At 37.9% G+C, this 23,689-nt stretch overlaps 4 protein-coding genes across 6 annotated transcripts in view; 2 read left to right on the top strand and 2 right to left on the bottom strand.

Annotated features, from left to right (window-relative positions):
• The window catches only part of LOC117955935 (mannose-P-dolichol utilization defect 1 protein-like), a 5,870-nt gene extending 2,477 nt beyond the window's left edge, over positions 1–3,393 (bottom strand). The window contains exons 1-4 of the mRNA XM_034890735.1: positions 3,162–3,393; positions 2,909–2,974; positions 1,696–1,828; positions 1,126–1,211 (exon numbers count right to left, since the gene is read on the bottom strand). Coding sequence (XP_034746626.1) covers positions 1,126–1,211; positions 1,696–1,828; positions 2,909–2,974; positions 3,162–3,252 — 376 coding nt within the window. The 5' untranslated portion in view covers positions 3,253–3,393. The remainder of the gene's footprint in view (positions 1–1,125; positions 1,212–1,695; positions 1,829–2,908; positions 2,975–3,161) is intronic.
• Positions 3,394–6,318: 2,925 nt separating this feature from the next.
• On the top strand, positions 6,319–8,307 carry LOC117955938 (transmembrane 4 L6 family member 4-like). The gene is made up of 5 exons (XM_034890737.1): positions 6,319–6,562; positions 7,030–7,095; positions 7,540–7,673; positions 7,753–7,936; positions 8,062–8,307. Exons 1-5 carry the CDS (start codon positions 6,386–6,388, stop codon positions 8,065–8,067), a joined length of 567 nt encoding a protein of 188 aa, XP_034746628.1. The 5' UTR covers positions 6,319–6,385; the 3' UTR covers positions 8,068–8,307.
• A 2,404-nt stretch (positions 8,308–10,711) lies between these two features.
• si:ch211-137i24.10 (uncharacterized protein LOC565274 homolog) lies at positions 10,712–13,138 on the top strand. The gene is made up of 5 exons (XM_034890736.1): positions 10,712–10,994; positions 11,294–11,359; positions 12,242–12,375; positions 12,455–12,641; positions 12,754–13,138. Exons 1-5 carry the CDS (start codon positions 10,818–10,820, stop codon positions 12,760–12,762), a joined length of 573 nt encoding a protein of 190 aa, XP_034746627.1. The 5' UTR covers positions 10,712–10,817; the 3' UTR covers positions 12,763–13,138.
• Positions 13,139–13,363: 225 nt separating this feature from the next.
• Positions 13,364–18,220, bottom strand: slc25a15b (solute carrier family 25 member 15b). Of its 3 annotated transcripts, none has more exons than XM_034890731.1 (8): positions 17,699–18,220; positions 17,633–17,657; positions 16,762–16,862; positions 16,188–16,446; positions 15,951–16,088; positions 15,116–15,291; positions 14,613–14,771; positions 13,364–14,354 (listed from the first exon to the last, which is right to left on the bottom strand). In XM_034890731.1, the coding sequence occupies exons 3-8, from the start codon at positions 16,814–16,816 to the stop codon at positions 14,233–14,235; spliced, it is 909 nt and encodes a 302-aa protein (XP_034746622.1). In that variant the 5' UTR covers positions 16,817–16,862; positions 17,633–17,657; positions 17,699–18,220; the 3' UTR covers positions 13,364–14,232. The 3 variants fall into 3 exon arrangements, with proteins under 3 accessions (XP_034746622.1, XP_034746620.1, XP_034746621.1); XM_034890729.1 differs by having other exon boundaries at positions 16,762–16,858; XM_034890730.1 differs by having other exon boundaries at positions 16,762–16,858; positions 17,633–18,218.
• Between the last annotated feature and the right edge of the window lie 5,469 nt (positions 18,221–23,689).

Raw genomic sequence — 23,689 nt, 5'->3', positions numbered from 1 at the left:
CAGTTCTGAAGGCAAAAGGGGGTCCAACCCGTTACTAGCATGGGGTACCTAATAAAGTGGCCGGTGAGTGTATGTTCTGGGCTATAACAAATGACTTAATTAAATGTTGTACACACACACACACACAGGAAAGGTATTAATTGAATACTACACAGTTGCTCAATTTGTGGTTCTAACTCTTTTAATTTGAACAAAGCATGTTAAAGTCTGTAGTAGCTTTATCTAGATATACTTAAACATAAAGTACTGCAATACTTAATTGCTTCCAAAGATAAATTACTCTACTGACCAAAAGATCTTTGGACAGTTGAGTGTGAGGCAGAACCCGTTAGAGCAACAGTTTAATGAAAACAGGGCTGGTACTAAGTGTTCCCTTGGAATTTATGCATTGTAAATGTTTACAAGAATGAACATCCTCAGTAGAAATCAATGGGCTTGCGTCTGAATTCCACAGACAAGGGGAGGAAAGGCTAACACATGGTTGGTTTTGGTCTCTTCATAGGATTTGTTGACAATGTAAAAAAATACAGAATAATGCAAGACTTTTCCTGAAAGTTCATACGTTATTTGGATTGGGACATTGGTGAGAAGTGCATACACGTACAGTACTACCGGTCGATAGTTTGGGGTCACTTACAAATTTCCATTTCACTCCATTAAAGACAGAATACCAGCTGATCTGAGTGGGGGGCTGATCTTTAATGCAACATCTACAATACCCATTATCAGCAACCATTTATACAATGTTCCAAAGGAACACTATGTTTACTAATCTGATATCATTTTGAAAACACTAACTGAGAAAACATTGGAGAACCCTTTTGCAATTATGTAAGCACATAATGTAATCTGAAAACTGCTGCCCTGGTTAGAAAAGGTGCACTGATCTCAAAATCAAATCAAATCAAAATTTATTTATAAGCACTTTACAACTACCAGCAGGTATCCAAAGTGCTTACCAAAATCTCAGCTGATATTCTGTCTATAATGGAGTGCAATGGAAATGTCTAAGTGACCCCAAACTTTTGACTAGTAGTTTGTGTGTGTGTGTGTGTGTGTGTGTGTGTGTGTGTGTGTGTGTGTGTGTGTGTGTGTGTGTGTGTGTGTGTGTGTCTGTGTGTTGACCTTTTAGGGTTTCACCACGATAATGCAAGATGAGGAAGACAATCGCTGCCGTCTGGGCCAAGGCAAAGACCCTCTCACCCCAGGCACTGCAGAGCGGTTCAAATAAAACACAAGAACATCACATCTGTGATATCAGACACATACTGTCAGCTGCAAAACATAATCATAATTCACTGTAGAGTCTGTATATTAATGGACACACTGTTGTTGAACTTGACATGACTTGCATTGAGGTGTGTAGAGTGTATTGAATGGATGTCACTGGTGCACACCCAGGGCCTTGTGTAAACAGCAGGTGAGTCACTCATTCATAGACTTGAAGATGCTATTGACATAAGTGGGATTTAAGGACGCTGTGGTGTCTAGAGTTCAGAGAATGGTGCGAATAAACATACGTCAGTAAGTTTCTACATCTCAAAGCCAGAAGTATTGGGATCGTTGCAACATAACTACGAAGTAAAACATGCAACTCTGTTGTCACTTAATGACTCACGGTCTGATCTGCCAGTGAATCAACATAGTCCGAGGAACTTTTTGGCTTATTTAAAAAAAAAAGAAAAAAATACATACAAGAGTGGGAAGTTGTTGGCCAGGGCGTACACAACAGGACAGGAGAAAGCATACAGTTGCAGCAGCACAGAAGACAGACTCAGGCCATCTGCACTTCTTCTCCACAGTATCGTTATCAGCTGAAGCAGCTGTGCTGCAGGGAGATGACACACAAGGATAGACCACCAACATGGAGTTAGTGGTGGTTGTGTACAGATTAGCAATCAATATGTAAACAATAACAAGTTACACATTTCAGTTACGGAACAGATTTGATTTTATTATCCATATAAAGTTGCATTGTCTACTTAAATGTATTGTGACATTATTCCTGTCCTGTTTATCATTTGAAGCAAAAAAACAACTTGTTAATGCAACATTCTTGTCTGTCTTGGACTATGGTGATATTTTATACATGTATTCAACCTCCCAGTGTCTTCATGCTTTGGACACTGTGTTTTACGGAGCCTTGAGATTCATCACAAACCTACAATCTCTCACTCATCACTGTTTGCGGTATTCTCGGGTCGGGTAGTTCTCCCTCTCTATTCGCTGTTGGATGCACTGGCATCTTTTTACTTATGAGGCAGTATTAGGACTTCTTCCTCCTTATCTGAACACTTACGCCCTCCCGAGGTCTGCAGGGACAAATCACCTGCGCTCACAGGATCTGTTTTTATTGACAGTCCCTAAAGCATTGACTTGGGCAAAAAGGCTTTTCATTTTTCAGCCCAATCTGCATGGAATCAGCTTAAAAATGAACTACAGTTGAAGGAGTTGGCTTTTTAAAGGACCTTGCAGAAAGGCAGTCCTAATGTCACTGTATTTAAATTGATTTAGGACCCAGGGTTTTTTATGATGACATTGTTGTTTAAATATGAGTGAAAATATGTTTATGTATTTCCCTGTAAGTGTCTCTGTCTGTTTGAAACCGTGCTGCTGCCACTTGCCAGGACACTCTTATAGAAGAGGTTTTCAATTTCAAGGAGTTGTTTTATTCTGGTTAAATAAAGGTTTAAATGAAAAAAAATTCAGCTCCCTACAGAGGTGTGGAAATGTACAGTTGACACGTTCATGGAGTGGTTTTGTGATAGTATCACTGTTGTCATGGTTATCCCCACTGGTACGGCAGTCCATATCAGTGTGCCAGAGCACTTACAGGCTGTTGTTTGATCATTGTAATCCAATTAATGGCCTAATGATAAGAAGAAGAGGCTTTAAGTTGGCTTCTTACCCAGGAAAGTGTCCAGTATGATCCATAATCCGACAGCTCTGCTCATTATAAACTTTAGGCAAGGCGCTGCGACATAAATGACAAATATTAAAAACATTTAGATATAGCAGATTTAACAGCACACTGCTGGATAACACAGTAGGAGGCCATTTGTGTGATTTTGTAAACAAGTAACGCCCCCGTCCGCCCGCCCGCACATCTGGAAAGGTTTTGCACAACATTTCACGCGCTTAACTCCAAAAATGATCCTCACCGTTTATGTAAAAGCTGACGAAAATCCTCTCATAACATTTTTCTGGCATTACATAGGTAACCAGGAAGTCTTTGACGGGAGACGTGGCCATGGTGGTGTGTCAGCTGTAGCACGAGTAGGTCTACTCTCAGGAACAGGGGGAGTGGTTCAAAGGTTCCCCAATATTTACAGCTGAGGACACAGAGCCGTGTTTATCTCTGAGGAGCGCTGGTCCGGAAGACCACATGTAGTCTAATTTTTTGTTGGAAGAATACGTACACCTATGGATTCTTTATAGCTCATATTCTAAATTGATACATTTTTGTCCCCACAAAAAAAGTTAAAGTACCATGTTAAAGTTTTTTGTTTAAATACCTAAACATGCAAATAAATCACTTTTAAATGAATTAATTTAGTGTCTCCTGTACTTCATTGAAAATACTTTTTAGGTCTGCACTGGAGGTTTCAAGCTTCCACAGTTGCATTTTGGATCATGATTGGCTTTCAGACTTTTGATGTCACAAATTCCTGGTGTTTAAGTCAGATGTAGTGTGATCACAAAGAGACTCTTCCCTCTTCAGCAGCCTTAGCAGTGTTCTAGTGTGAAACACTGCACACACATTCTGCACAGAGAAGTTCAACCAGAGCAGTTATGTAATACATTTTCAGTGGGGGGGACTTAATAAACAAACAAACAAATCAATAAAAAGGCCAACATTCGGTAAACATCTGTAGCAGTATATGGTAGTCTCAAACTCATTATATATAAAAATAGGCAATTTCCATCTTTAAACTAGGTTTTTATTTCTTGTTATTTAAGGCAAAGCAAGGCATCTTTAATTGCATAGCACATTTCCGCACTAGGGCAATTCAAAGTGTTACAGATAAAACACAAGAATAAAAGTTACAGTGCAGTATAAGAAATTAAACATTACAGAAATGAACAACCATTTAAAGAAAGTCAACATCAAAAAGAAATGTCTTCAGCCTTGATTTAAAAGAACTGAGAGCAGCAGCAGATCTGCAGGTTTCTGGGAGTTTGTTCCAGATATGAGGAGCAGAGAAACTGAATGCTGCTTCCCCCTGTTTGGTTCTGACTCTGGGGCCAGAGAGTAGACCTGTCCCAGATGACCTGAGAGGTCTGGGTGGTTCATAGTGTAGAAGATCAGAAATGAATTGAAAAAAACGTTTAGTGATTTACAAACTAGCAAAAGTGCTTTGAAATCAATTCTTTGAGGCACAGGAAGCCGGTGTAAGGACTTCAGAACTGGAGAAGGAGGCAAAGTCATTGCAGGCCGTGGTAGATAAAAGTTCAGATGCTACTGGTACTGGAGGCTATCAACAGAAGCAAAAAAAGCACATTCATTATTATTGTTTCTAGCAATAATGTCAGAGAAGACGTTCAAGTTCTCAGTTCCAAATTATAAATGCAAACTCTCTCCTTACAGGTGTTATAATGGACCAGGAGATTTGTTTTTTGCCACACTCTCTTTTTTCTGTTCTCACCAGTAGGACATTTCTCCATGGGGATCTTACCAGGGACAACTTTGACCTTAGTGGGAACAATGGCATCAATAACATTTGTAATTTTACAGTTGAAATGATCTACAAGCTCAGTGACTGAGACCCCAGAGAGGGCTGGTGTGGAGGAGAAAAGCTGAAGGAATGTTTCACTGGTGTTTTCAGTGATATACCGTTTTCTGATTCACTTTGTTTGGACACTATTGAGCACAGAGATAGTGCTGTTAAAGAAAACAAAGGAATGATCAGAGAGAGCAAAGTCAGTCACCACAACCTTGGAAATATTCAGACCCTTGGAGACAATCGAGTCCAGAGTGTGCCCCTTATTGTGCGTGGACTCTGTCGTATGCTGAGTCAGTCCATAGTTCTCAAGAACACAACACAGATCTTTGGTCCCTCTGTCCTGGGGGTTGTCAACATGAATGTTAAAATCACCCGCAATGATTACACAATACAGATTATGGACAGCAGTTCAGTGACGTCATCAATGAAGGTTGCACAATATTTAGGTAGCCTGTAGATATTTAGAAATATCGCTTGAGGGTAGGACATTAACTGAAGAGCCACATATCCAGAAGAAGCAAAATGTCCATAACATATTTGCGTACAGTGGAATGAGTCATTAAACAAAATGGCGACTCCACCTCCTTTCTTATTCGCTCTATTGTCGCACTTCATAAAACTGAAGTTAGGGGGAGCTGACTCGATGAGAACAGCAGCACTGTTATTATTGTCTAACCAGGTTTCAGGTAAAAACATAAAATCTAGATTGTGATTAATAATAAAATCATTGATTAAAAATGATTTCCCTGCCAAAGACCAGACGTGTAGTAAGGCTAGTGTTAGTATGTTTTCATTTTTTTGGGACAGGCTGTAGCTAACGAGGAATGGATGCTAAATTTGCTAAGTTTGCGATTAAGTTCTTAATTGCCATTCTTTTTCTATTAACTAACATAAATTGTCTTTGAAAGACTCATGAGTGCCACTAGGCGTGAAGCCTGGACCCGTTACATGTTATCATTTATACAGCAAGCATGTTATCAGTTACATGCTTGCTGGATTTTGCACACAAGCATCCCTATCAGTCTGGGGAAAAGGAGTTAGCTTCCATCCTGGCAGAAGTGCCAGGCGCTTTACCATTGATTCTCATTCAAGTGGGATGCATTAGTACATTGTCGGTTTGACGAAATGTTAATTTAGACCCTCAATTATTGTTATTAACTGTTATTTAAAGAAATAAGTCTTTTATGGCAGAGAAATCAAGAGCATAGAGGTCTAGTTTTATAGAACACTGAAATAGATTTGCCAAAAACTGTAGGTTTATAATACAAATGTCTTATTTTTTCCCTTCTTCGCCAATTGTGGAGGAAAATGAAAGGTGATGTAGTTAATGAAGTGCTTGACTGTCTTCCTGTGTAATGCACAAAATTAGAACAGATGTTTTCAAATCAATTATAAAAAAATAAAAAAATAAATTTAGACACTTTCAGTCTGGAGTAAAACGCTATACGGTGTGGGTTTTTCTCTCTACTCAATGAAGAATTCAAAGGATGTGGATTACAACTACAACTACAATCAACACAAATAAAGTTAAAGTGCATGTAACACCAGTGGCCACCAACGTCATTAGTGGGACTTCTCTAAAAGACAGGAAGGATTTGAGCAAAAAACAAAAGAGCAAGAGGTTGTACAGCAGTTAGTTAGTTAGTTTTCACTCCGACAACATGTGTACTGGAAAATGTTCCCGTTGTATTGCTTTTACTCTGTACCCATTAGCACTCATATCCATCATCTGTAACATTGTGTTGTTCTTTCCTGGCGGGGACATCAAGTATGCCAAAGATGGACACATTACTGAGGAGGTGAAATACATGGGGGGACTCATTGGAGGGGGTGCAATGGTGAGTTACCAGTTACTGAAGGGTATAACTTTGTACTAAACGTTTCTATGAACTGGTTTATGAAATGTGCAACCTCAGGTAAAACTGAAAAACACTGGCTTGTATATTCTTTGTTTTATTGGTTTTACAGCGGTCAGCTCGCCTGTTGTAGGTCCTTATATTGGGCTTCAGTAAATATTTGGGATTATCTTAATTCTTCAAATCAATTGCATTATTAGTTAGTCTCAACAGTTGACACGTATCACATCTTTTAATGTATGATAGGTGCCTCTAATGAGGCACCTATCATCCTGACTGAAGAAAAGTACGGAATTGTTAATGGCACAGCCTGGAAATAAATTCCTCAAATCCTGACTGACTGAAGACCGCGTCAAAGTTCCCCAAATGCTGAATAATTTCAACTAAACTAATTATTTATTTTGGACATGTTTTACACTGATGCTGTCAACTATTTGGTACCACCACAGGTGTTGATCGCAGCAATTTATATCAACTTGACTGAAGCTCAAGGGTGCTGTGGAAATCGCTTTGGGGTGAGTCAGTCACACATTTTAAGGTGTTCAGTTAAAGATAATAGTTAGCAAGCTACTCAGAGCCCATTGAGTTAAGATTATTTTGTGAAGAACCGTCACGCTCAATTAGATTCAAGTGTTCAATAGAGGCCGGTCAAGCTGAGAATGACTAAGCCATAAATAATTAATTCTGCATAATGCTGCTTCACGTTGCAACTTACTTACTTGTGCAACAAACTCTTGAGATAGTTATGACAATGCACAACCATCAAAACCACAGCAGAGTCCGTTTCTCCTTTTTTCATATTTTCAAAAAAAGAGTTATTTGTGTTAGTTCTGTGAAAAAACCCTATTGGAATAGATTTAAATACAAAACACAACTATAATACAGTACATTACCATCTGAACATTTTTTTAAACAATAAAAAAAATCCGTGACCTTTGCTTACCATTTAACTTCTGCAGATGTTCTTATCAATTGCATTCGCTGCAGTTGGCGTGACCGGGGCCCTGTACAGTTTCATCGTAGCAGTGCTCGGTTTGAACAATGGGCCCCTCTGTTATGATGGAGGGATGTGGACCACACCTTTTAAAAACAGGTGACAAACAGAAGTAACTTTCTGACATTTGTCAACATCATCATGTTGTGGTCATTTATAAGCCACTTGTTTCACACAGCAATTCCACCTACCTGGCCAACCATAAGTTGTGGGCAGAATGTGAAGAGCCAAAGAAGGTGGTGCAGTTCAACATGGGGCTGTTCCTCACCCTGATGGCGACCAGCTGCCTGCAGGGGGTGCTCTGTGCCATTCAGATGATCAACGGGCTGTTTGGTTGCCTGTTTGGACTCTGCGTCAAAAAGGTCACTCTTTGTTTCCCCATGTTTCGGATGCCTAAATCAGATATTTCACACATAAATTATAACTTCAGTTCACCTGTCTTTCCATTTCTTTTCATTATTTTGTTTGTTTGTCTTTTAATCTACAGGAATAATAAGCGCCTGGTCAGAAGGCATTCATCCCACATCTGAAGAGTCCCCTTGCGTTTTCTGCTGGAAGGCTGTTCTTCCTGGCTGCATGTGCCTAAAAACGTTTACGTTGAAATAGTTGTTGCCTCTGATTAGATTAAAAAAAAATTGAATGTGCATTACATGATACTTCAAAATGTTGCAATGTTTGAGAAACAATTCATGCTGATTACATGGTCAAGGTCAAATAAATTGGATTTAAAAATATAAGCTGCTGATCCACTGCTACAGTCCTGTGTTTTATTCTTCATATTTAATGTTAACTGTGTAAATACAATAAATGTCGTTCAATACTGTAGTCACATGTTTAGCTATACACATTATCTCAAATCTTTTGACATTTATACTTAGTGTTAAATAGTTCCTGACATGTTAGATGTCAGGAAGGTTACAGTTATATATATTGACCAGCTCATCATTTAGATCCCATCGGCCAAGACAGGGCATGTATAAAGTATATAACTTTACTATTTACTGCCTAATAATGGGGAGTCTTGCAGGTTGCTTACTGCTACTGAATGACATGGCTTTAACAAAGTGAAAAGGTTAAAGAGCATTGCAGACTTTCTGTCATAATGCAACACTCAGAGATCCGCCAGCCTCCGTTTGTTTCTGGGGATGATTAAAACAAGTCATGTGGTGATATAATGGTAAAAAAGAACAATCATTTACTATGTCAGTTCCTTCCTACATGGTACAAAAACAAGGTAAATTATAATTCTATGTATGTCTGTTTCATCTCCACACAGATCAATGAAGAATTCACTATTTATTTATCTTTATTTTTATTTATTTGTTTATTTTTGAATAAAAAGAAGTAGGAAATCCACCTCCATATGGAACCTTTTTTTTAACACACTGTATTCCACAGAAAAAAAAGTGTTCTCCTTTGTGTTTCCTGTATCAACCTTATCAAAGCATGTTTAAAATAAAGAAGAACATGAGATACACATAGAATTAAACAAGTTACTCTGGTTGGGAATCTGTTGTAAGTGATGGAGGTTGTGCATTGCATTAAATGAACATGCTGATCCAAACAGATGAAAGCAATACTGCTCTTCATGTGAGGAAGAAAACGCAATCAATATTTACAACCGTTATCATTGATAAGGAACAGTGCCACACCCGACTGTTGCTAGGAGACAACATGTGTTTTGGAAAGCATGGCCTCTTCCTCTGTTTTTTTTTTTATGTTCTCAAATTTTCTCTCAATTAATTGATACAATGTAGAGACAACTGCAGTCAACAGCTCAGTAGAAAAACTGGAAAAAATAGCCTGTCTGCTTAACTGTCCACATGTAGTCATTTATCAGTGTTCAGCAGCTGACATTGTTCTTGTTTTGCAAAGCGTGCTGCCACAGGTCAAAAGTCCAACTGTGTCGGGATCCTGAAGTCATACATTGACAATATATTACCAGAATACTACACAATGGGTGGAGTTGAAACATGTCTCTCGTAATCTCTGCTTACTCACAATACCCACCAGGCCACTCTAATAGCATGTAATATTAATATATTACAGCAACATAAAACAAACAGATTTCACTACTAAAACGCATTTTGGAGGCCTGGTCACTAAATTAAACAGTATGTACAGTGGTGCTCGTACGTTTACATGCGCATGCAAAAGAGGAATAAAAAAACAAATCATCTTTTGTAAATAGATCTCAATGTCTTAATTAAAAAAAAAAGGAAAAATCCGACCTTTTAAGGACACCAATTTTCGTTGTGAATGAATAATGTATTGTAAATAAATAAATGTTCTTCCTTAAATGCAGGGGGCATAAGTATACATACCCCTATGTTAAATTCCCATAGAAGCAGGCACATTTGTAATTTTAAAGGCCAGTTATAACATGGATCCATCATACTATGCATCCAGCTAAAGTTCCCTTGGCCTTTGGAATTAAAATTGCCCCATATCATCATACACCCTTCACCATACATAGAGATTGGCATGGGGAACATTCCATAAAATCATCTCGCAATGAAAATCCTACCAGCTATTAGTCTAACTGAAATTAAACCATGCCAATCTCTAAGCATGGTGAAGGTTATGTAATGATATGGGGTTATTTTAATTTCAAAGGCCGAGGGAACTTTATCAGGATGCATAGTATCCTGGATCAATGAAATAACTGGCTTTTAGTAATACAAATCTGTCTGCCTTTAATTTAACATAGGGGTGTGTATACTTATGCCCCCTGCATTTTAAGGAAGAACATTTATTTAATTACAACACATTATTCATTCACAAAGAAAACTGGTGTCCTTAAAAGGTTGGATTTTTCCTTTTTTTATTCCTCTATTTAGTCAACTTAAGCATGGGCATGTAAACTTATGAGCACCACTGTAATAGTGATGTGACCATCAATAATCCATCAGACCCAGATGGACTGAATACATTCTAAATCTGCAACTACAACCAACATGTGCATCTGCAAATTAGTAACCTCAACAAACTACTCGTCGTCTCTCAAAGATCCCACAGAATGAGTCACATACAGTTCTGCGGCCTATCCCTGGCAATGTTTGCCAACGTTATCGGCTTGTTATTTCACCTCCCACACACTAAATTCCCTCTCTGTATTTGGTTTCTGTTCCCAGCGCAAACACATTTTCTCTTTGAATCAGTTTCACGAGGAACTGTTTAAACAGGAAAGACTCAACCTCAAACTTATCGAGTTACACAGCAGTTAGTTTTTACTCTGACAACATGTGTACTGGAAAATGTTCCCGTTGTATTGCGGTTACTCTGTACCCATTAGCTCTTATATCCATCATATGTAACATCGTATTGTTCTTTCCTGGCGGGGACGTCAAGTATGCCAAAGATGGACACATTACTGAGGAGGTGAAATACATGGGGGGACTCATTGGAGGGGGTGTAATGGTAAGTTGACTTTTCTCTAGTCTGTTACTGAAGGGCGGGACTCTGCACTGCATGCTGTGCAGCCTCAGAAAAATGTATGTTAGTTATATATGTAAAGCTAAAACTGAAGAAAATACAGCATTTTAACTGGTGTGCACTAGTCTTCTAATGAGCTCAATGCAATTTTAAGTGGTAACCTGATTTAAGACTGACTTCTGCAATGTTATACATAGTCTACAAGCTTTGAGTTATTAAGATTAAGTGGAAATGCTGAATTGATTTGAATATTAATTACTGTCAACTCATGTGTGCTGCCACAGGTGTTGATCCCAGCCCTTTACATCCACTTGACAGGAAAAGAGGGGTGCTGTGGAAATCGCTGTGGGGTGAGTCCGTCTGAACTACAAATCAGACCTTTCAGGTGCTGGCTTAAACGTAAATGATTAACACACTACATTCTCTGTAGATGCAGACATACAACTTCCCAGCTGAACTAAATTTGAAGTTTGTAAATAGTCAAGAAACGGTTGAAGACTTTAGAAATCAGTGGAAATGGAAAGAAAAAGAATTGTTTGAACACATATGCCACAATGTGTGATAAAGAAACATGATCATAGTTAATAACATATTAAATGAAGATATCAAAAATGTCTTTTATAGTTGTATCTTTTAACCTTTACTGCAAAGTTACACTTAAGTTCAATGTAAGTGTTGAGGCCAGTTAGATTAAAAAAAGTTTTAACATGCTGCATCACTAAACTATTGAACAACATCTAGTTCCTCTTTGGATAGATATAACATTTATGTGATAAATGATAAAACTATAACAGTCCATCTTTTTTTTTTAATCTATAAAGCACATTTAAATATTCAAGACATGTGCCATGGGATTAGTCAAATGTTTTTTAACCTCTCAAGCTACTGACACAAATCACGTTTGTTTATTAAGTTACTTTCTGATAAAATGTGACTGTCCAGCATGACTTTAGCAGTAAAGTGTCAAAAATATTTTAGAAGTTTAGCCTGCTGTAGTTCTTGTTCTTTTTGTATCTTGTTAAGTGTTGTGAAAAACAGATAGATGGACAAAATGTGAGGAATGCAAGGTGAAACAAATGTTGAGACTGTTCCTCCTTTAAATCCTAAATACCTAATATATTAGTACCACGAGAGAAATTTAAGGAAGAGGGTAAGCGTTCAGTATGAATGAATGATGTCTTTAACTGCAACAGAAATGTGTCTCACCTTTGCTTATCATTTCACTTCTACAGATGTTCTTATCAATTGCATTCGCTGCGTTGGGCGTGGCTGGTGCCCTGTACAGTTTAATTGTGGCAGTGCTTGGTTTGCAGAACGGGCCTCTCTGCAAAGTTGTTCTGGTTTGGGTAACACCTTTTAAAAACAGGTAACACACTGGAGTTACTTTCTGATGACATTTGTTAAATTACTATCGTCCTGATCACTCACAAACCTACTTTGCACAGGGACCCGAGCTACCTGACTGATGACACTTGGTGGGGAACATGCACAGAGCCTAAGAACATTGTGCAGTTCAACATTGGACTGTTTGCTACTCTGTTGGCCACGAGCTGTCTGCAGCTGGTTCTCTGTGCCATTCAGATGATCAACGGGCTCTTCGGCTGCCTGTGTGGAACCTGCGCCAACAAAGGGGTAAGAAGAGTGATAACAGCAAGTGAAGTGTTGTTAGGATATCTTATTTCAGACAATTGTCAGATGTAATTTAAGACTCTTAACTTTCTTTTTTTTATATATATACTTACAGCCGCTGTGAGTTCCAGACAGATGACTAGCACCCCCTGCTGGAAAACGAAGCGTGAGGGCGTTCTTGCTGCATTTGCCTAAATAGTCGCTTTGAAATTGTAGATTTTTATACTTTGTGTGCATTTCATTATGCTTACTGCTGCATTATAATAACACACAGACATCTAAAATGTCTGCACTGCATTAGGGTAATGTGAAAATGGTACAGTATTAGACATGAGCTGTGCCAAATATATGGTTAATTTGAAATAAATTGGTTTTAAATATTAGCTGCATATCCAGTTTGCTGTAGTGTCACATTATATTTGGCATTACACAGTAATATTAACCTTCAATTTATTGTACTGCCTTTCAGGTAAAATAACTGACCCCGAGATATAGCTAGAGAAATATAAAATAAAATACAGGACAAAGTTATTATTCAAGTGAAACCTTTAATGTAAATTGTTTTACTGCAATGAATATCATTTTCAAAATATCTACATTTCTTAATTAACATTACAAGGAATATGATTGACATTTTTAAATTTCCAACTACTATGCACTGGAAAACCCTGCATGTGGAACGCAGTGTGCAAATGGCACATTTGACAAGGCAGTTGATATTTTTCCTCATTGACTAGTACAGAACAATAAAGGTTAGACAACAAAAAAAGGCAAAGTGTAGTGATTTAAAAAGGCAAACGCTGGGTCCCAAGAGAGTGGAAACGTAATCCCAACAGGAGTGGAACACAACAGAAACAGTCAGTATGACAAAACCCCTGCTGGCTGTATTTGCTTCTATTGAGGCTCATGAAAGCTGTAACACTTCAGTCAAGGCTGTTTGAAAAGTCAGTACATTTTTCAACCTTTTTTTTTTTTTTTTTTTTTAAACACAATTGGATTTTTTGTCACTTTATCAAAACAAAAGATATAATCCAAAACCGTGACGCTTGATTAGCTGAGAATGATTTCATAATTGATGAGACAAGCCACGTCAAGCAACAAACAAGGTTTTAAGGTTGTTCGCGTTAAAGATATCCTCCCAACGGAGTGTTTTTCTTACCCAGGTAAATACATTCAAAGCATGTAAAGAATTATTTGAAATGACTGGCAGAGAACAATATTCATGTTCGGATACGACTCCTTTGAGGTAGACATCACATAATCAACCGGAGTCTTTAAAATTCTCACCGCTGCCCATTTATTTTTCTCTTATAGGTATATATGTACGTTGGCAATCCTGCTTTGGGTGAGTTAAAAACAAACAATCCTAATCTAAAAAATAAATATAAGGATTTAAAGTATGTAAACACTATGTCAGAGGTGTAGGTTAAAAAGAGAAGGAGTGTGGCAGCATTCAGGTTTTTAAATTAAACAGAATCAAGAAATGCCAAAAACACGGTCCCATACATAAGAAGCTTCACTGCTTCAATTGGAGTTTTGATGAGGTTACCAGGCTATAATACTTCACCTCTACATCACTTGTGCTGTGCATATTTCAGCTGTCGTACTGCTTCATCATGAGCTTCCGGCTGGCCTCATAACCCAGGAACAGCGCTCCGTTAGCAGGGAAGGTGCGGACCATGGTGGGGGTAAGACCAGAGTAGAGCGCCCTCGTACCTAAACAAAAGTAACAGCAAATATTACATTCTGATTGATAGTGAAAACAGTAGGAATGTTAATTCTTCTTCATCCACAAAAACTGAACACCAAACTGCTGCTGCTGAAATCATAAAACAAGTGGAAGGAAAGTGGGGGGACGGGGCTGGTAAATGTTGTGGTGTGCTATTTTTTAATGCAATGGAAGATAAATAAAAACATTGTTTAAGTAAAAGAAATCATTAAACAAAACACACACAAAACTCCACGTTTACCCACCTTCAGTACGAGCGATGGTCATGAAGGTTTTGAAAAACCCTGCTTGTTTTCCCGTCATAGACATCACCTGGATCCGAGACTTGACACAGTCAAAGGGATACACCACCAGCCACAGGCACGCCCCCCCGAAACCACCGCTTAACACGATTGGGGCCACACCTTGATTATACACAGTAATACCCGTTACACACTAACATACTGTACATCAGATGTGTGGGAGGTTAAAAGACATAATTTAGATGGGTAATAAATCTCAACCCATGTTCAAATTTTAAGTCCAACAATAGTAAAATACGTTACTGAATGTAGTTCTAGTGTAGTTAAAAGGAAAATGTCGCTTTAAATTATGTCATCAATCTGTGAGCTTTGCAATAAAATGTTTTAATTTACTTTTCTAGTATTCCCCACTTACATTTAGTTAGTATTGGTTCCCACAATGCCTTTCAACACCCCCTAGAGAACATGCTTAAGCTTCTCGTCTGAAAGTTGAATTATGCTAGTACCTATGTCGTCTCGGTCACACTTCATGTAGTCGGCAAAGGTGGTGCGGGAGAGCTCATAGGCACCAAAGAAGCAAAAGTAACCGGGGACTTCTCTGGCTATGGTGGTGGTCAGGCCCTGGAAGAAGCCCTGCGGCCCCTCATTCCTCATGATGGATTTCACCACTGACCACATTGTACTTCATACAGAGCAGAGGGACGTATGGCTCGGTCAGTGCACACACACTACAATAGTATAAGCAGATTCATTCATTAATTATAATAAAAAATATATTTCATAGCTGACTGCTATTACGAAACACTGACTCAGAACCATATTACCATAGAACTACTGCCATTGGCATTGTAACTCATCACTGTGGTTCTAGTGTATGGGATTTACAAATCACCTCAATGTCCACACCATTGATCACAGAGGAGCAGTGCTCTGAGCGGTGACATCTTTATCTTTTATAAATCAATTTTTGAATATATTCAGTGTTTTCCAACAAAAACTACATAAATAATGAATTTAGCATTATACATATGTTGTAAAAAGCACAAATAAGGTATCTGTTGAAGATAATTGATATAATTAAGTTTGGATTTGTTTTAAGCAGCTTGATTTCCACTTCTAAAAATACCTGAAGATAGATCAATAGCAAATAAATGATTTACCATAGGTGACGAATGAGCTATTGCCACCCTTATTAGTGGTGTATAAGTCATTTTTTTCAGCATAACTTAATCTACTAGATATTGGGCAATAAACAATCCTAAAATCTGAGTAATGAGAGAATAAATGACCCCATACATTGTTAAACAAAACATATGACTGCTGTATATAAATACCACTTACTTGTCGCTCTTAGCAATCTTGCCCGATGTCTCCATTTCATACATGGCTTGCAGCCGACACTTGACGAGCTCAGTGGGGCAGAGTAATAGCGAGGAGAAAATGGATGCTACTGAGCCAGCAGAGGCTTTTTGCATGTCACTAACCCAGAGGGAAGGATAAAAAAAAAAAAAGACTGTTAGAGATCTTGCATTTATTCTCAGGGTAACAAGAACAGCCTGGTTAATGTCCCCCTCCTACCTTAGGACAGCCTCACTGGGCAGTCCAGCCGTGAAACGGATGACCTGCTGGCAGAAGCCGTAGCTCATGAAGAGCACAGAGTTCTCGGCAATGTTGGCCATCAGTGCCGGTGTGGTGCCCTGGTAGAGACCACGTATACCCACTTGTTTGTAGGTGGTCGAGATGCAGTGGATGAAACCCCGGTACATTGTAGGAAAGGTCTGCATCTTGACCTTTGCCGTGTCCAGAGGCTGCCCGCTAAAGACACATGCAGCTCCCCCTTGGAGGAAGACAGTGAGAAAACTGTCAACAACAGCAGTCGTCCAACAAACACAGACTACAGGGGAAATCAAAGTTTGCGAGTAACATATGTGCTGTGAAGAGGTTTCACTCCAACGAGCGGAATAAAGAGTTGATGGGAACACAGAGAGAAACGAGCCGGAAAAAAAACAAAAGTCATCAAAATCTCCTGCTACATCAGACGTGGCTGGTGAGTCGCTTGGTTAAGCAGTGAAAAGATAGCATGATTATTACGTGCAGATTAAATATCTGTTTGTTTGATTGCTAATTTTGGGATACAAAGCACTGTAGTTACCTACGGCTCCCGCAGAGAGGTCAATGATGGCCTGGACCACTGGATGTGGGGCCATGGTGTCCAAGAAGCTGTCAGAAGAGGTTTCTCTTTCTCTTGGCTACCTGGTGAAAAGAAAAGAAAAAAGAATGACACTTTACCTCCTCCCACCACTTACAAAATACACTGCTACAGCGTATAAGAATGCTTTGATTACTAAAAACCTACACACAACATAAAATTTATTTGTTTGTAGGAACACTTCACTGACAGCTTATATGTGTTTCGACACAGGGATCAGGGCCGATAACAGGCAGCAGCAGCAGCAGCAGCAACAGCAGCTGGGTTTTAAAGTTCACCACAATAAAACCTGCCCTCTTTGTAGCTGAGAAAGGGACGTTTTTTTTTCTACCCTACTGAACTAAAATAATAGTCGCAGTACTTTTAGAAACACTGTACTCCTTCCACTGCTGATGTAACATAAAATGTAACTAGTCTGGCATTATCAGGATGACTAACACAAGGTTTCCACCAGTGGGAGACAAAATGCTATTCTTATTTCATATACATATAATAAATGACGTTAGCCATGGCTAACGTTATATATTAAATATACATTAAATAGCTAGCTATATAAACAATAACTTTGGCAAAAACAAAAACGTTATTTATCAAAAAAAAGAGAGAGAGAGAGTTGACGTTGATATGTTGCCGAAATGTGTAGCAACAGCATCCATTAAAAAAATAACTAGCAAGCTAGCTAAGTAAGTTAGCTAACTAGTTATAGGCGAAAACCAGGGGAAAGTTACTGTTCTATGTGCGGCGAATGTTAACTTTATAAGTGTAGCTAAAAGCCGAAGAGAGGAACGCGTAGCAATTATTTAAAAATACCAACCTTAGAGGAGAGCGACAAGTTAAAAGCTGTGCATCAAAGTGTCGCTGCTGCTGAGGTTAACGTTGGAGTCTGTGTGTGCCACATGTAACGTTAACGTTATCATACAGTAACGTTAACCGAATGAGCTGCTGACTAAAGCAAACGTCGTCCAGGGACGGCCGCATGCTAAAGTATGCCACCAGATTAAACATCCAAAGTTTATGTTCGCGTTATCTCATTTGCAACATCTGGACCCGTGTGGTCACTCAGTTTAGACGATAAATGGATCGTCCGTTAGTGATAACGCTAAGCGTGGTTGAGAATGACAAACTAGAGGTTGTTTGGGTTCATCACGAAGCCCGACATGAAGAGCTCCCACTCTGCTCGAAATTCCACGTATCAAAACCGCCTTCGAATCTACTCATTCTGCTCTGAATGTTCACTTTTAGAATTGTCTTGTGAACCTGATACTACTGTATGTGAACACATACACAATTAACTATCTTGAACTGATAAGTTTACAACTAAACTACATTTACTAAAATTTGCATATTGTTAGGAATAATTCAGAAACCATTGCAGTCAGTATCCTTTCTTCCATTTTACCACGATTTAAATAACATGGTAGTGATTGTCACGTAAAACGTGATGTAAAGCTACAGAATGATGAATATAGCAACTGAGTGATGCTCTTAATTTAGAATCTATGATGTGAAGCGTGAACCTTAAAGCTTCCGGTTCACATTCTTTTTCATTTTTCAAAATAAACGCACCCCAAAAGTGGCTACACCACCCCCTGCTGGTTGTATTTCCTAAATTCCTTTCATTCCAGTGAGATTTTTTATGTATTTTTTACCTCCCAAGGACATTTGGTTATTAGTCATGTATGACGGTTTGTTGTTTTGAAAAATGTGCGACTTTTGCTTTGCATTTCAACACCCATGCTACAACAGTCTTTCACAATACAATCTTTGGCAGGCTACATAATGTTTTTGGATGAGCCTATAGTCATCATGATCATGATTGTCTATCATTGGTAAGATGTTAAAGCATTTAAACCTTGTGTTGTCTTTCCGTCCACCAGGATTTTCTTTTTTTAATTCATGGTCAATAAACCTAATTTATATAAAATACCTAATTTTTGAGTTTAGAAAAAAAGTGGACATTATGAATTGTTTTGAATAATCGTTTAGATCCCAGTATGTTGAGTGAGTCACAGTCTGATATCTGTCAAAGTTAAGTCCCGATATGTTTTGAAACCATTTCATTTTTTTTTTTTAAATGCTATGACATTGACTAAAACACTCCAAATTCAACGAAAGTAATCATCAATTGAACCTGCAAAAAGTGTTGTATGGCTTCCATACAATGTGCATGTATCCATGTAATTTTGGGTAATATGTTTGTATGAAACCCATATTTCTGATATAAAAAAACTTTAAAAATGGGTCAAATTGAACCCAAGGACAACACAAGGGTTAAATCATTTTCTATAAATAACAAGTTAGAGCATTGTGTGTCTCTGTTGTGTGTAATGTGTAACCACATCGGTTGCCAAAAGTCAAGACAGCCATTATTCAAATCCACATCCTCATTCGGTGGCTGTAACTTATGGAATCCTGATGTAAAATTGAATACAACCCCTAAACTATGTCTTGTTGACTATACAGTACATGAGACCACATATACAGTAGGAAGGTTAAAGAAGGGGTCTTTGTCAGCTTTTGTGGCCTTTTCACACTTTTTTGTTTGCTCTATGAATTTACACAACGTTTGATTGCTATTTCCTTTATCTGACTTTTTTAAGTATCCTATTTTTTTGTATTGTTTTTGTAGTAAAAGCAAAGGCACAAGGGAGAAGTGTAGGAAATCAGAATTCATTCCCTTACATTTTGAGGCATTACTATTAATTGCAATGACTTATTAATGGGCAGTAGCAAGTCATTCTCTTGGTGATTTTATGAAAAAAATGTGCCAGTCAAACAATGTCACTTTGTTGGTATTCACCTCTAAACTTGAACAAAATACCATCTGTTTAAACAGAGTAGGAGGGGATTAAATACATGTGCCTTCTGTCCACAGGCTTGTCCTTAAAAACTCAATGGCTTACAACAGTCTAGACTCACTTGACTACATGAAAAAAAAAAAACATCATCAAGTAGACTTTTATGTTCAACAGACATGCAGTCATTAAACACACACAATTTTCCAATTTCTTATCACTTTGCCTTTTATAAAAAAAACATTGACGTTGTCTACATCACAGACAAGAATCATCAATATTCTGTTTTAAACAATTTTGCCATGAACAAAATTAACCCCATGACCCCACCCCCCTCTATACACACTGCAGTATATTTTACATACCTATAGTTCCTGTTCATTCTTTTTCCATTTTACATAATTATCAAAGTAGTATCATTAGCTTTTAAAATACATACAATGCTCTTTCCATTGTAATTATAATCGCTATCCTGATTGTACATACAGTATCATTTCCCACAGTTAGAGTCTGATGAGCAATTTGTGTGCCTTGTTTTCAACGCGTTGTCACAAAATGTTCTGAAGAGATGACACAAGTCTCTGCATTTCATTAAATTAAAACACTTGGCAGAATTCGGAGGATTCGTATATGAGAAGCATTTCCGTTCAACCGCCAATGTAATGAGAATGGAAACACTGCAGAGAGCCGCACGCTGTTAAAGTAGTTTTGAGTACAAAGCACGTTAAATTATATTAACCCAAAGCCACAGCTTTTATTCATGCCTTCCTCCTATTTGACGTCAGTAATATCCTGAATCCTTCTCAGACTCCCCAAGGTGCTTTACTACCAACTGTTACGTCTGTTCGAAATTAAGATTATGTGGTACAGTCAGAGAATCTCACTAATCCCCAATTAAAAGAGTTACAGTAAAGGAATAACAAAGAGATTATAAAAGATCACTTCAACAAAAGAGCAATAAAAGTGGAACGAGTCCATGTAGTTGGATTTGTTGTACAAGAGTTTGGCAATAAAGTTGTCAGTATTGGGCATAAACTGTTGGCAGTAGTAGGCTGTGCTCAATCAACATACATTTTTTTTTACTTCATAGGATTACAAACAATGACTGATAAGTACCTGACGAATTTGTAAAAAAACAAGTTAAACTTTGTATTAATTTGGTGTCACAGGTCTCAAGTGTGACGCTCAAGGATCACCGTACACATAAACGTTGGCACCAGAAACACATCTTTTGCAAAAGGAAATGAGGGACAGGTGTTGCGCACATCTCAAATGGAATATCATAGAAATGTGTGGAAGACTTGGTTTTCCAGGAGCTGGTTTGAATTTGTATCTATGCACAGAGATAACTCCAACATAACCGGATAATATCCAGACACCAGTAATCACAGCCAGGCACTTGAGTGTCCTCTCTGATGTGAGTTGAGGGCTGAGTCAGAGTAAATATCTAAACCTTTTTACCTCCAGGATTAAAACACTCAAATTGTTTTGTATGTGTATCAGCGTGCAAGTGCGGCATTTTATATCTGCCACAGGGTCAGCAATATTTGGTTAGTGAACTAAAAACGCCATCTAAATGTGGGAAAAGCTCCAGTGTCAAAAATACATCAAGAAAGCCTTCTTCATTTGTACCCTGTATACACACAGCCAGAGGCCTGGATTGGAAGAGTTTGGTCACTGCAACAACATATCCAGTAGACACTTATGTTGTATAGCAACACGTCCTGATTCAATATACAGTATCACTGATGTCACAACATGGCCAAACTCTAAACCAACAGCTCTGGATACAGTACGCAACCAGTCATGAACCATAAGACACACTACCTTAAGAAAAACACTTATCTTATTTTTTGGCCCCATGGCTGTCCAACTGAAAAGGAACAAGTTTTTGTTGTTTGTTTTGAAAATCAGCTCTTTAACTGATTTTGTGTGTCTACTCTTTGAAAATGATCTTTATTGTAGACCTTTGAATTGTTGTCAGACTTTTTGGCAATTTGTTTGACAGCAGCAGAATGTTATCAACGGAATAAATGAGAACGTAATGAGGCGTGAGCAGGAATGGCACTATCTCATAGTTTTGACCACGTCCCGTGTTTGAATGTAAAGAGATAGAGAGAGAGAAGTAGCAATTTTCACACCTTCTGGGAACTGAAACCACATTCATATAATACGAGCAATACATAAGCGTGTTAATACTGTTTTAGTCCAGATAAGCAGTTAGACACTAGTCCTAACTACTGCAAGGAGTTAAAATCATCTCTTTTTAGGATTGTTTTAGGGTTCAAAATATACTGCAAGTAAATTAGAGCACATCGTTCATGTTCTGTCTAAGTAAGAACATTTTTTTATCATTGGACAACTTATTTTATATACAAGACACTGGCAACTGTATTCATTTTTTCTTTCTGTAAAAACAGGGAAAGGCATTCAAAAAATGATTTTACAATAAAATCTATACAGTGTAGAATCCTAATGTACAATATGTATTCTGCAAGGTTTCTGTTGCAGTGTCTGTTGCAGGATGTTCCATCTGCAAGAGGCCGTCATCTTTTATCCTAAAAAAGTGGATGCTTGGTTGGTAGCGGATAGGAGTAAATAAAAACAAATTCGAAAGTAGGGCCTGAAGTGGATGTGTCCCAGGGTGTGAAACTACACAGAGAAAAAGATGGTCTTTTTCTTCTTGTTTTTGGCCAAACCTCAGCTTGACAAAACAAAAGAGCGAGGGAGTGCTTACATTGTGGCTGAAGTGTTAGGCACTGCAAAAAATAAAACAAGATTTTCTTTTCTTCATGTTTCTGATGAACACAGTAAGGCAATTTGATTATGGCTGACTGATAGCAATATAAGTGTCTTGACTGTCTTCTGTAAAGTTCAACATATTTACAATTTGGACTCAGGAGGGAACCAACACTCTTTCCCCATTTTCACAACCCATTTTCAGATTACCTGTGTAAAAACAGCTACAATCAAAAATGAGGCACTTTATAAAAGAGTATATAGATATCTAGGCTATATAGTATTAATCATTATATGTATACTGTATATTTTATATACCATTGTAAGGTGTCGCTTTATATTAGAATTGTGTTAACTGTTATGCAAATGAGGAAAACAGACTGCATACTATATAGTTTGTCATTCTACTTGTATACTGTAGTTTATACTAAAGTATTATTATTATTATTATTATAATAAAAAAGCTCAGTTGCAAAAAAAGCATATACACTTTGACTTTTTTACGTTTTTGTGCTACACAATGGTTCAAAATGCATTCATTTAAAATGTTACGTGGTTGGAAACAACTCAAAGTGCTAAAAAATTCATTAAAAAAAAAAAGGTCATTTATACATTGTTGTGAGGTTTAAAACTCCAATAGAGAAAAAGTATTAAGACGGCTTAATTTGTGGGCTGTAGTTAGGGACTGTATGATAATTTGTAGGGTGGTGTAGGCCTAGAGGCAGTCAGAGAAGGGGGGGGGGGGTTATGTTTTGTTTTTGTTTTTTGGGAGGCCAGGGGAGCGTCTTTAAACTTTTTCTCATCCCAGATTCATTCTCCCCCTGTAAGATTTATTCTATTGGTTTTTAAATAGAATAGTTGCATCACACAGATGGCTTTCGTTATGATATTGAATGCTGCACTCTTTGTAACATCTGTCTCCAACATGCCCGGCCATGTGATTCAGGCATCTGTCAGCCTCATCTGATATATCAGAGAATTCATAAAAATTTAAAATAAGATTCAGCCCCCTCTCCCCATCCCAATCATTTGCACACAGTTCCTTAGCTGTTAAAAAGTTTTCTTTTCAAAACTGTAGAATTCAGCTTCCCTCACTAACAAGTGTGTTACTGAGTCCCTTCAGCACATCTCAGTAAGGACATTTACATACATACAATCTAATTATTGGTCTTACTGCATGTCAAAGCCAATTTAATTAAGTTGTTTACATGCGTAGCAGAACACTGTTTGTTAATCTGGCCATTTTTATGCAATGTTGCATACTGTGGTTATTAAATAAATGCATTGTTTATGCATCTACTTTTATGCAGGACATATGTGACATCAATCACGTTGTG

Source organism: Etheostoma cragini, chromosome 13 (assembly GCF_013103735.1).
Source record: "Etheostoma cragini isolate CJK2018 chromosome 13, CSU_Ecrag_1.0, whole genome shotgun sequence".
NCBI lineage: Eukaryota > Metazoa > Chordata > Actinopteri > Perciformes > Percidae > Etheostoma > Etheostoma cragini.
The sequence above is the reverse complement of the archived record's forward strand: the minus strand, read 5'-3'. Positions and strand labels throughout refer to the sequence as shown.

Excerpts from the sequence above, each read along its gene's own strand:
- slc25a15b (XM_034890729.1), bottom strand. The coding sequence starts at position 17,823 with ATGTTTAATCTGGTGGCATACTTTAGCATGCGGCCGTCCCTGGACGAC. Across the intron at positions 16,089-16,187 it reads CCCAGTGAGGCTGTCCTAAG|TGACATGCAAAAAGCCTCTG; the intron begins GTAGGAGGGGGA and ends CCTCTGGGTTAG. Across the intron at positions 14,772-15,115 it reads GTGTGACCGAGACGACATAG|GTGTGGCCCCAATCGTGTTA; the intron begins GTACTAGCATAA and ends TGTATAATCAAG.
- si:ch211-137i24.10 (XM_034890736.1), top strand. The coding sequence starts at position 10,818 with ATGTGTACTGGAAAATGTTCCCGTTGTATTGCGGTTACTCTGTACCCA. Across the intron at positions 11,360-12,241 it reads GCTGTGGAAATCGCTGTGGG|ATGTTCTTATCAATTGCATT; the intron begins GTGAGTCCGTCT and ends TCACTTCTACAG. Across the intron at positions 12,376-12,454 it reads GTAACACCTTTTAAAAACAG|GGACCCGAGCTACCTGACTG; the intron begins GTAACACACTGG and ends TACTTTGCACAG.
- LOC117955938 (XM_034890737.1), top strand. The coding sequence starts at position 6,386 with ATGTGTACTGGAAAATGTTCCCGTTGTATTGCTTTTACTCTGTACCCA. Across the intron at positions 7,096-7,539 it reads GCTGTGGAAATCGCTTTGGG|ATGTTCTTATCAATTGCATT; the intron begins GTGAGTCAGTCA and ends TAACTTCTGCAG. Across the intron at positions 7,674-7,752 it reads ACCACACCTTTTAAAAACAG|CAATTCCACCTACCTGGCCA; the intron begins GTGACAAACAGA and ends TGTTTCACACAG.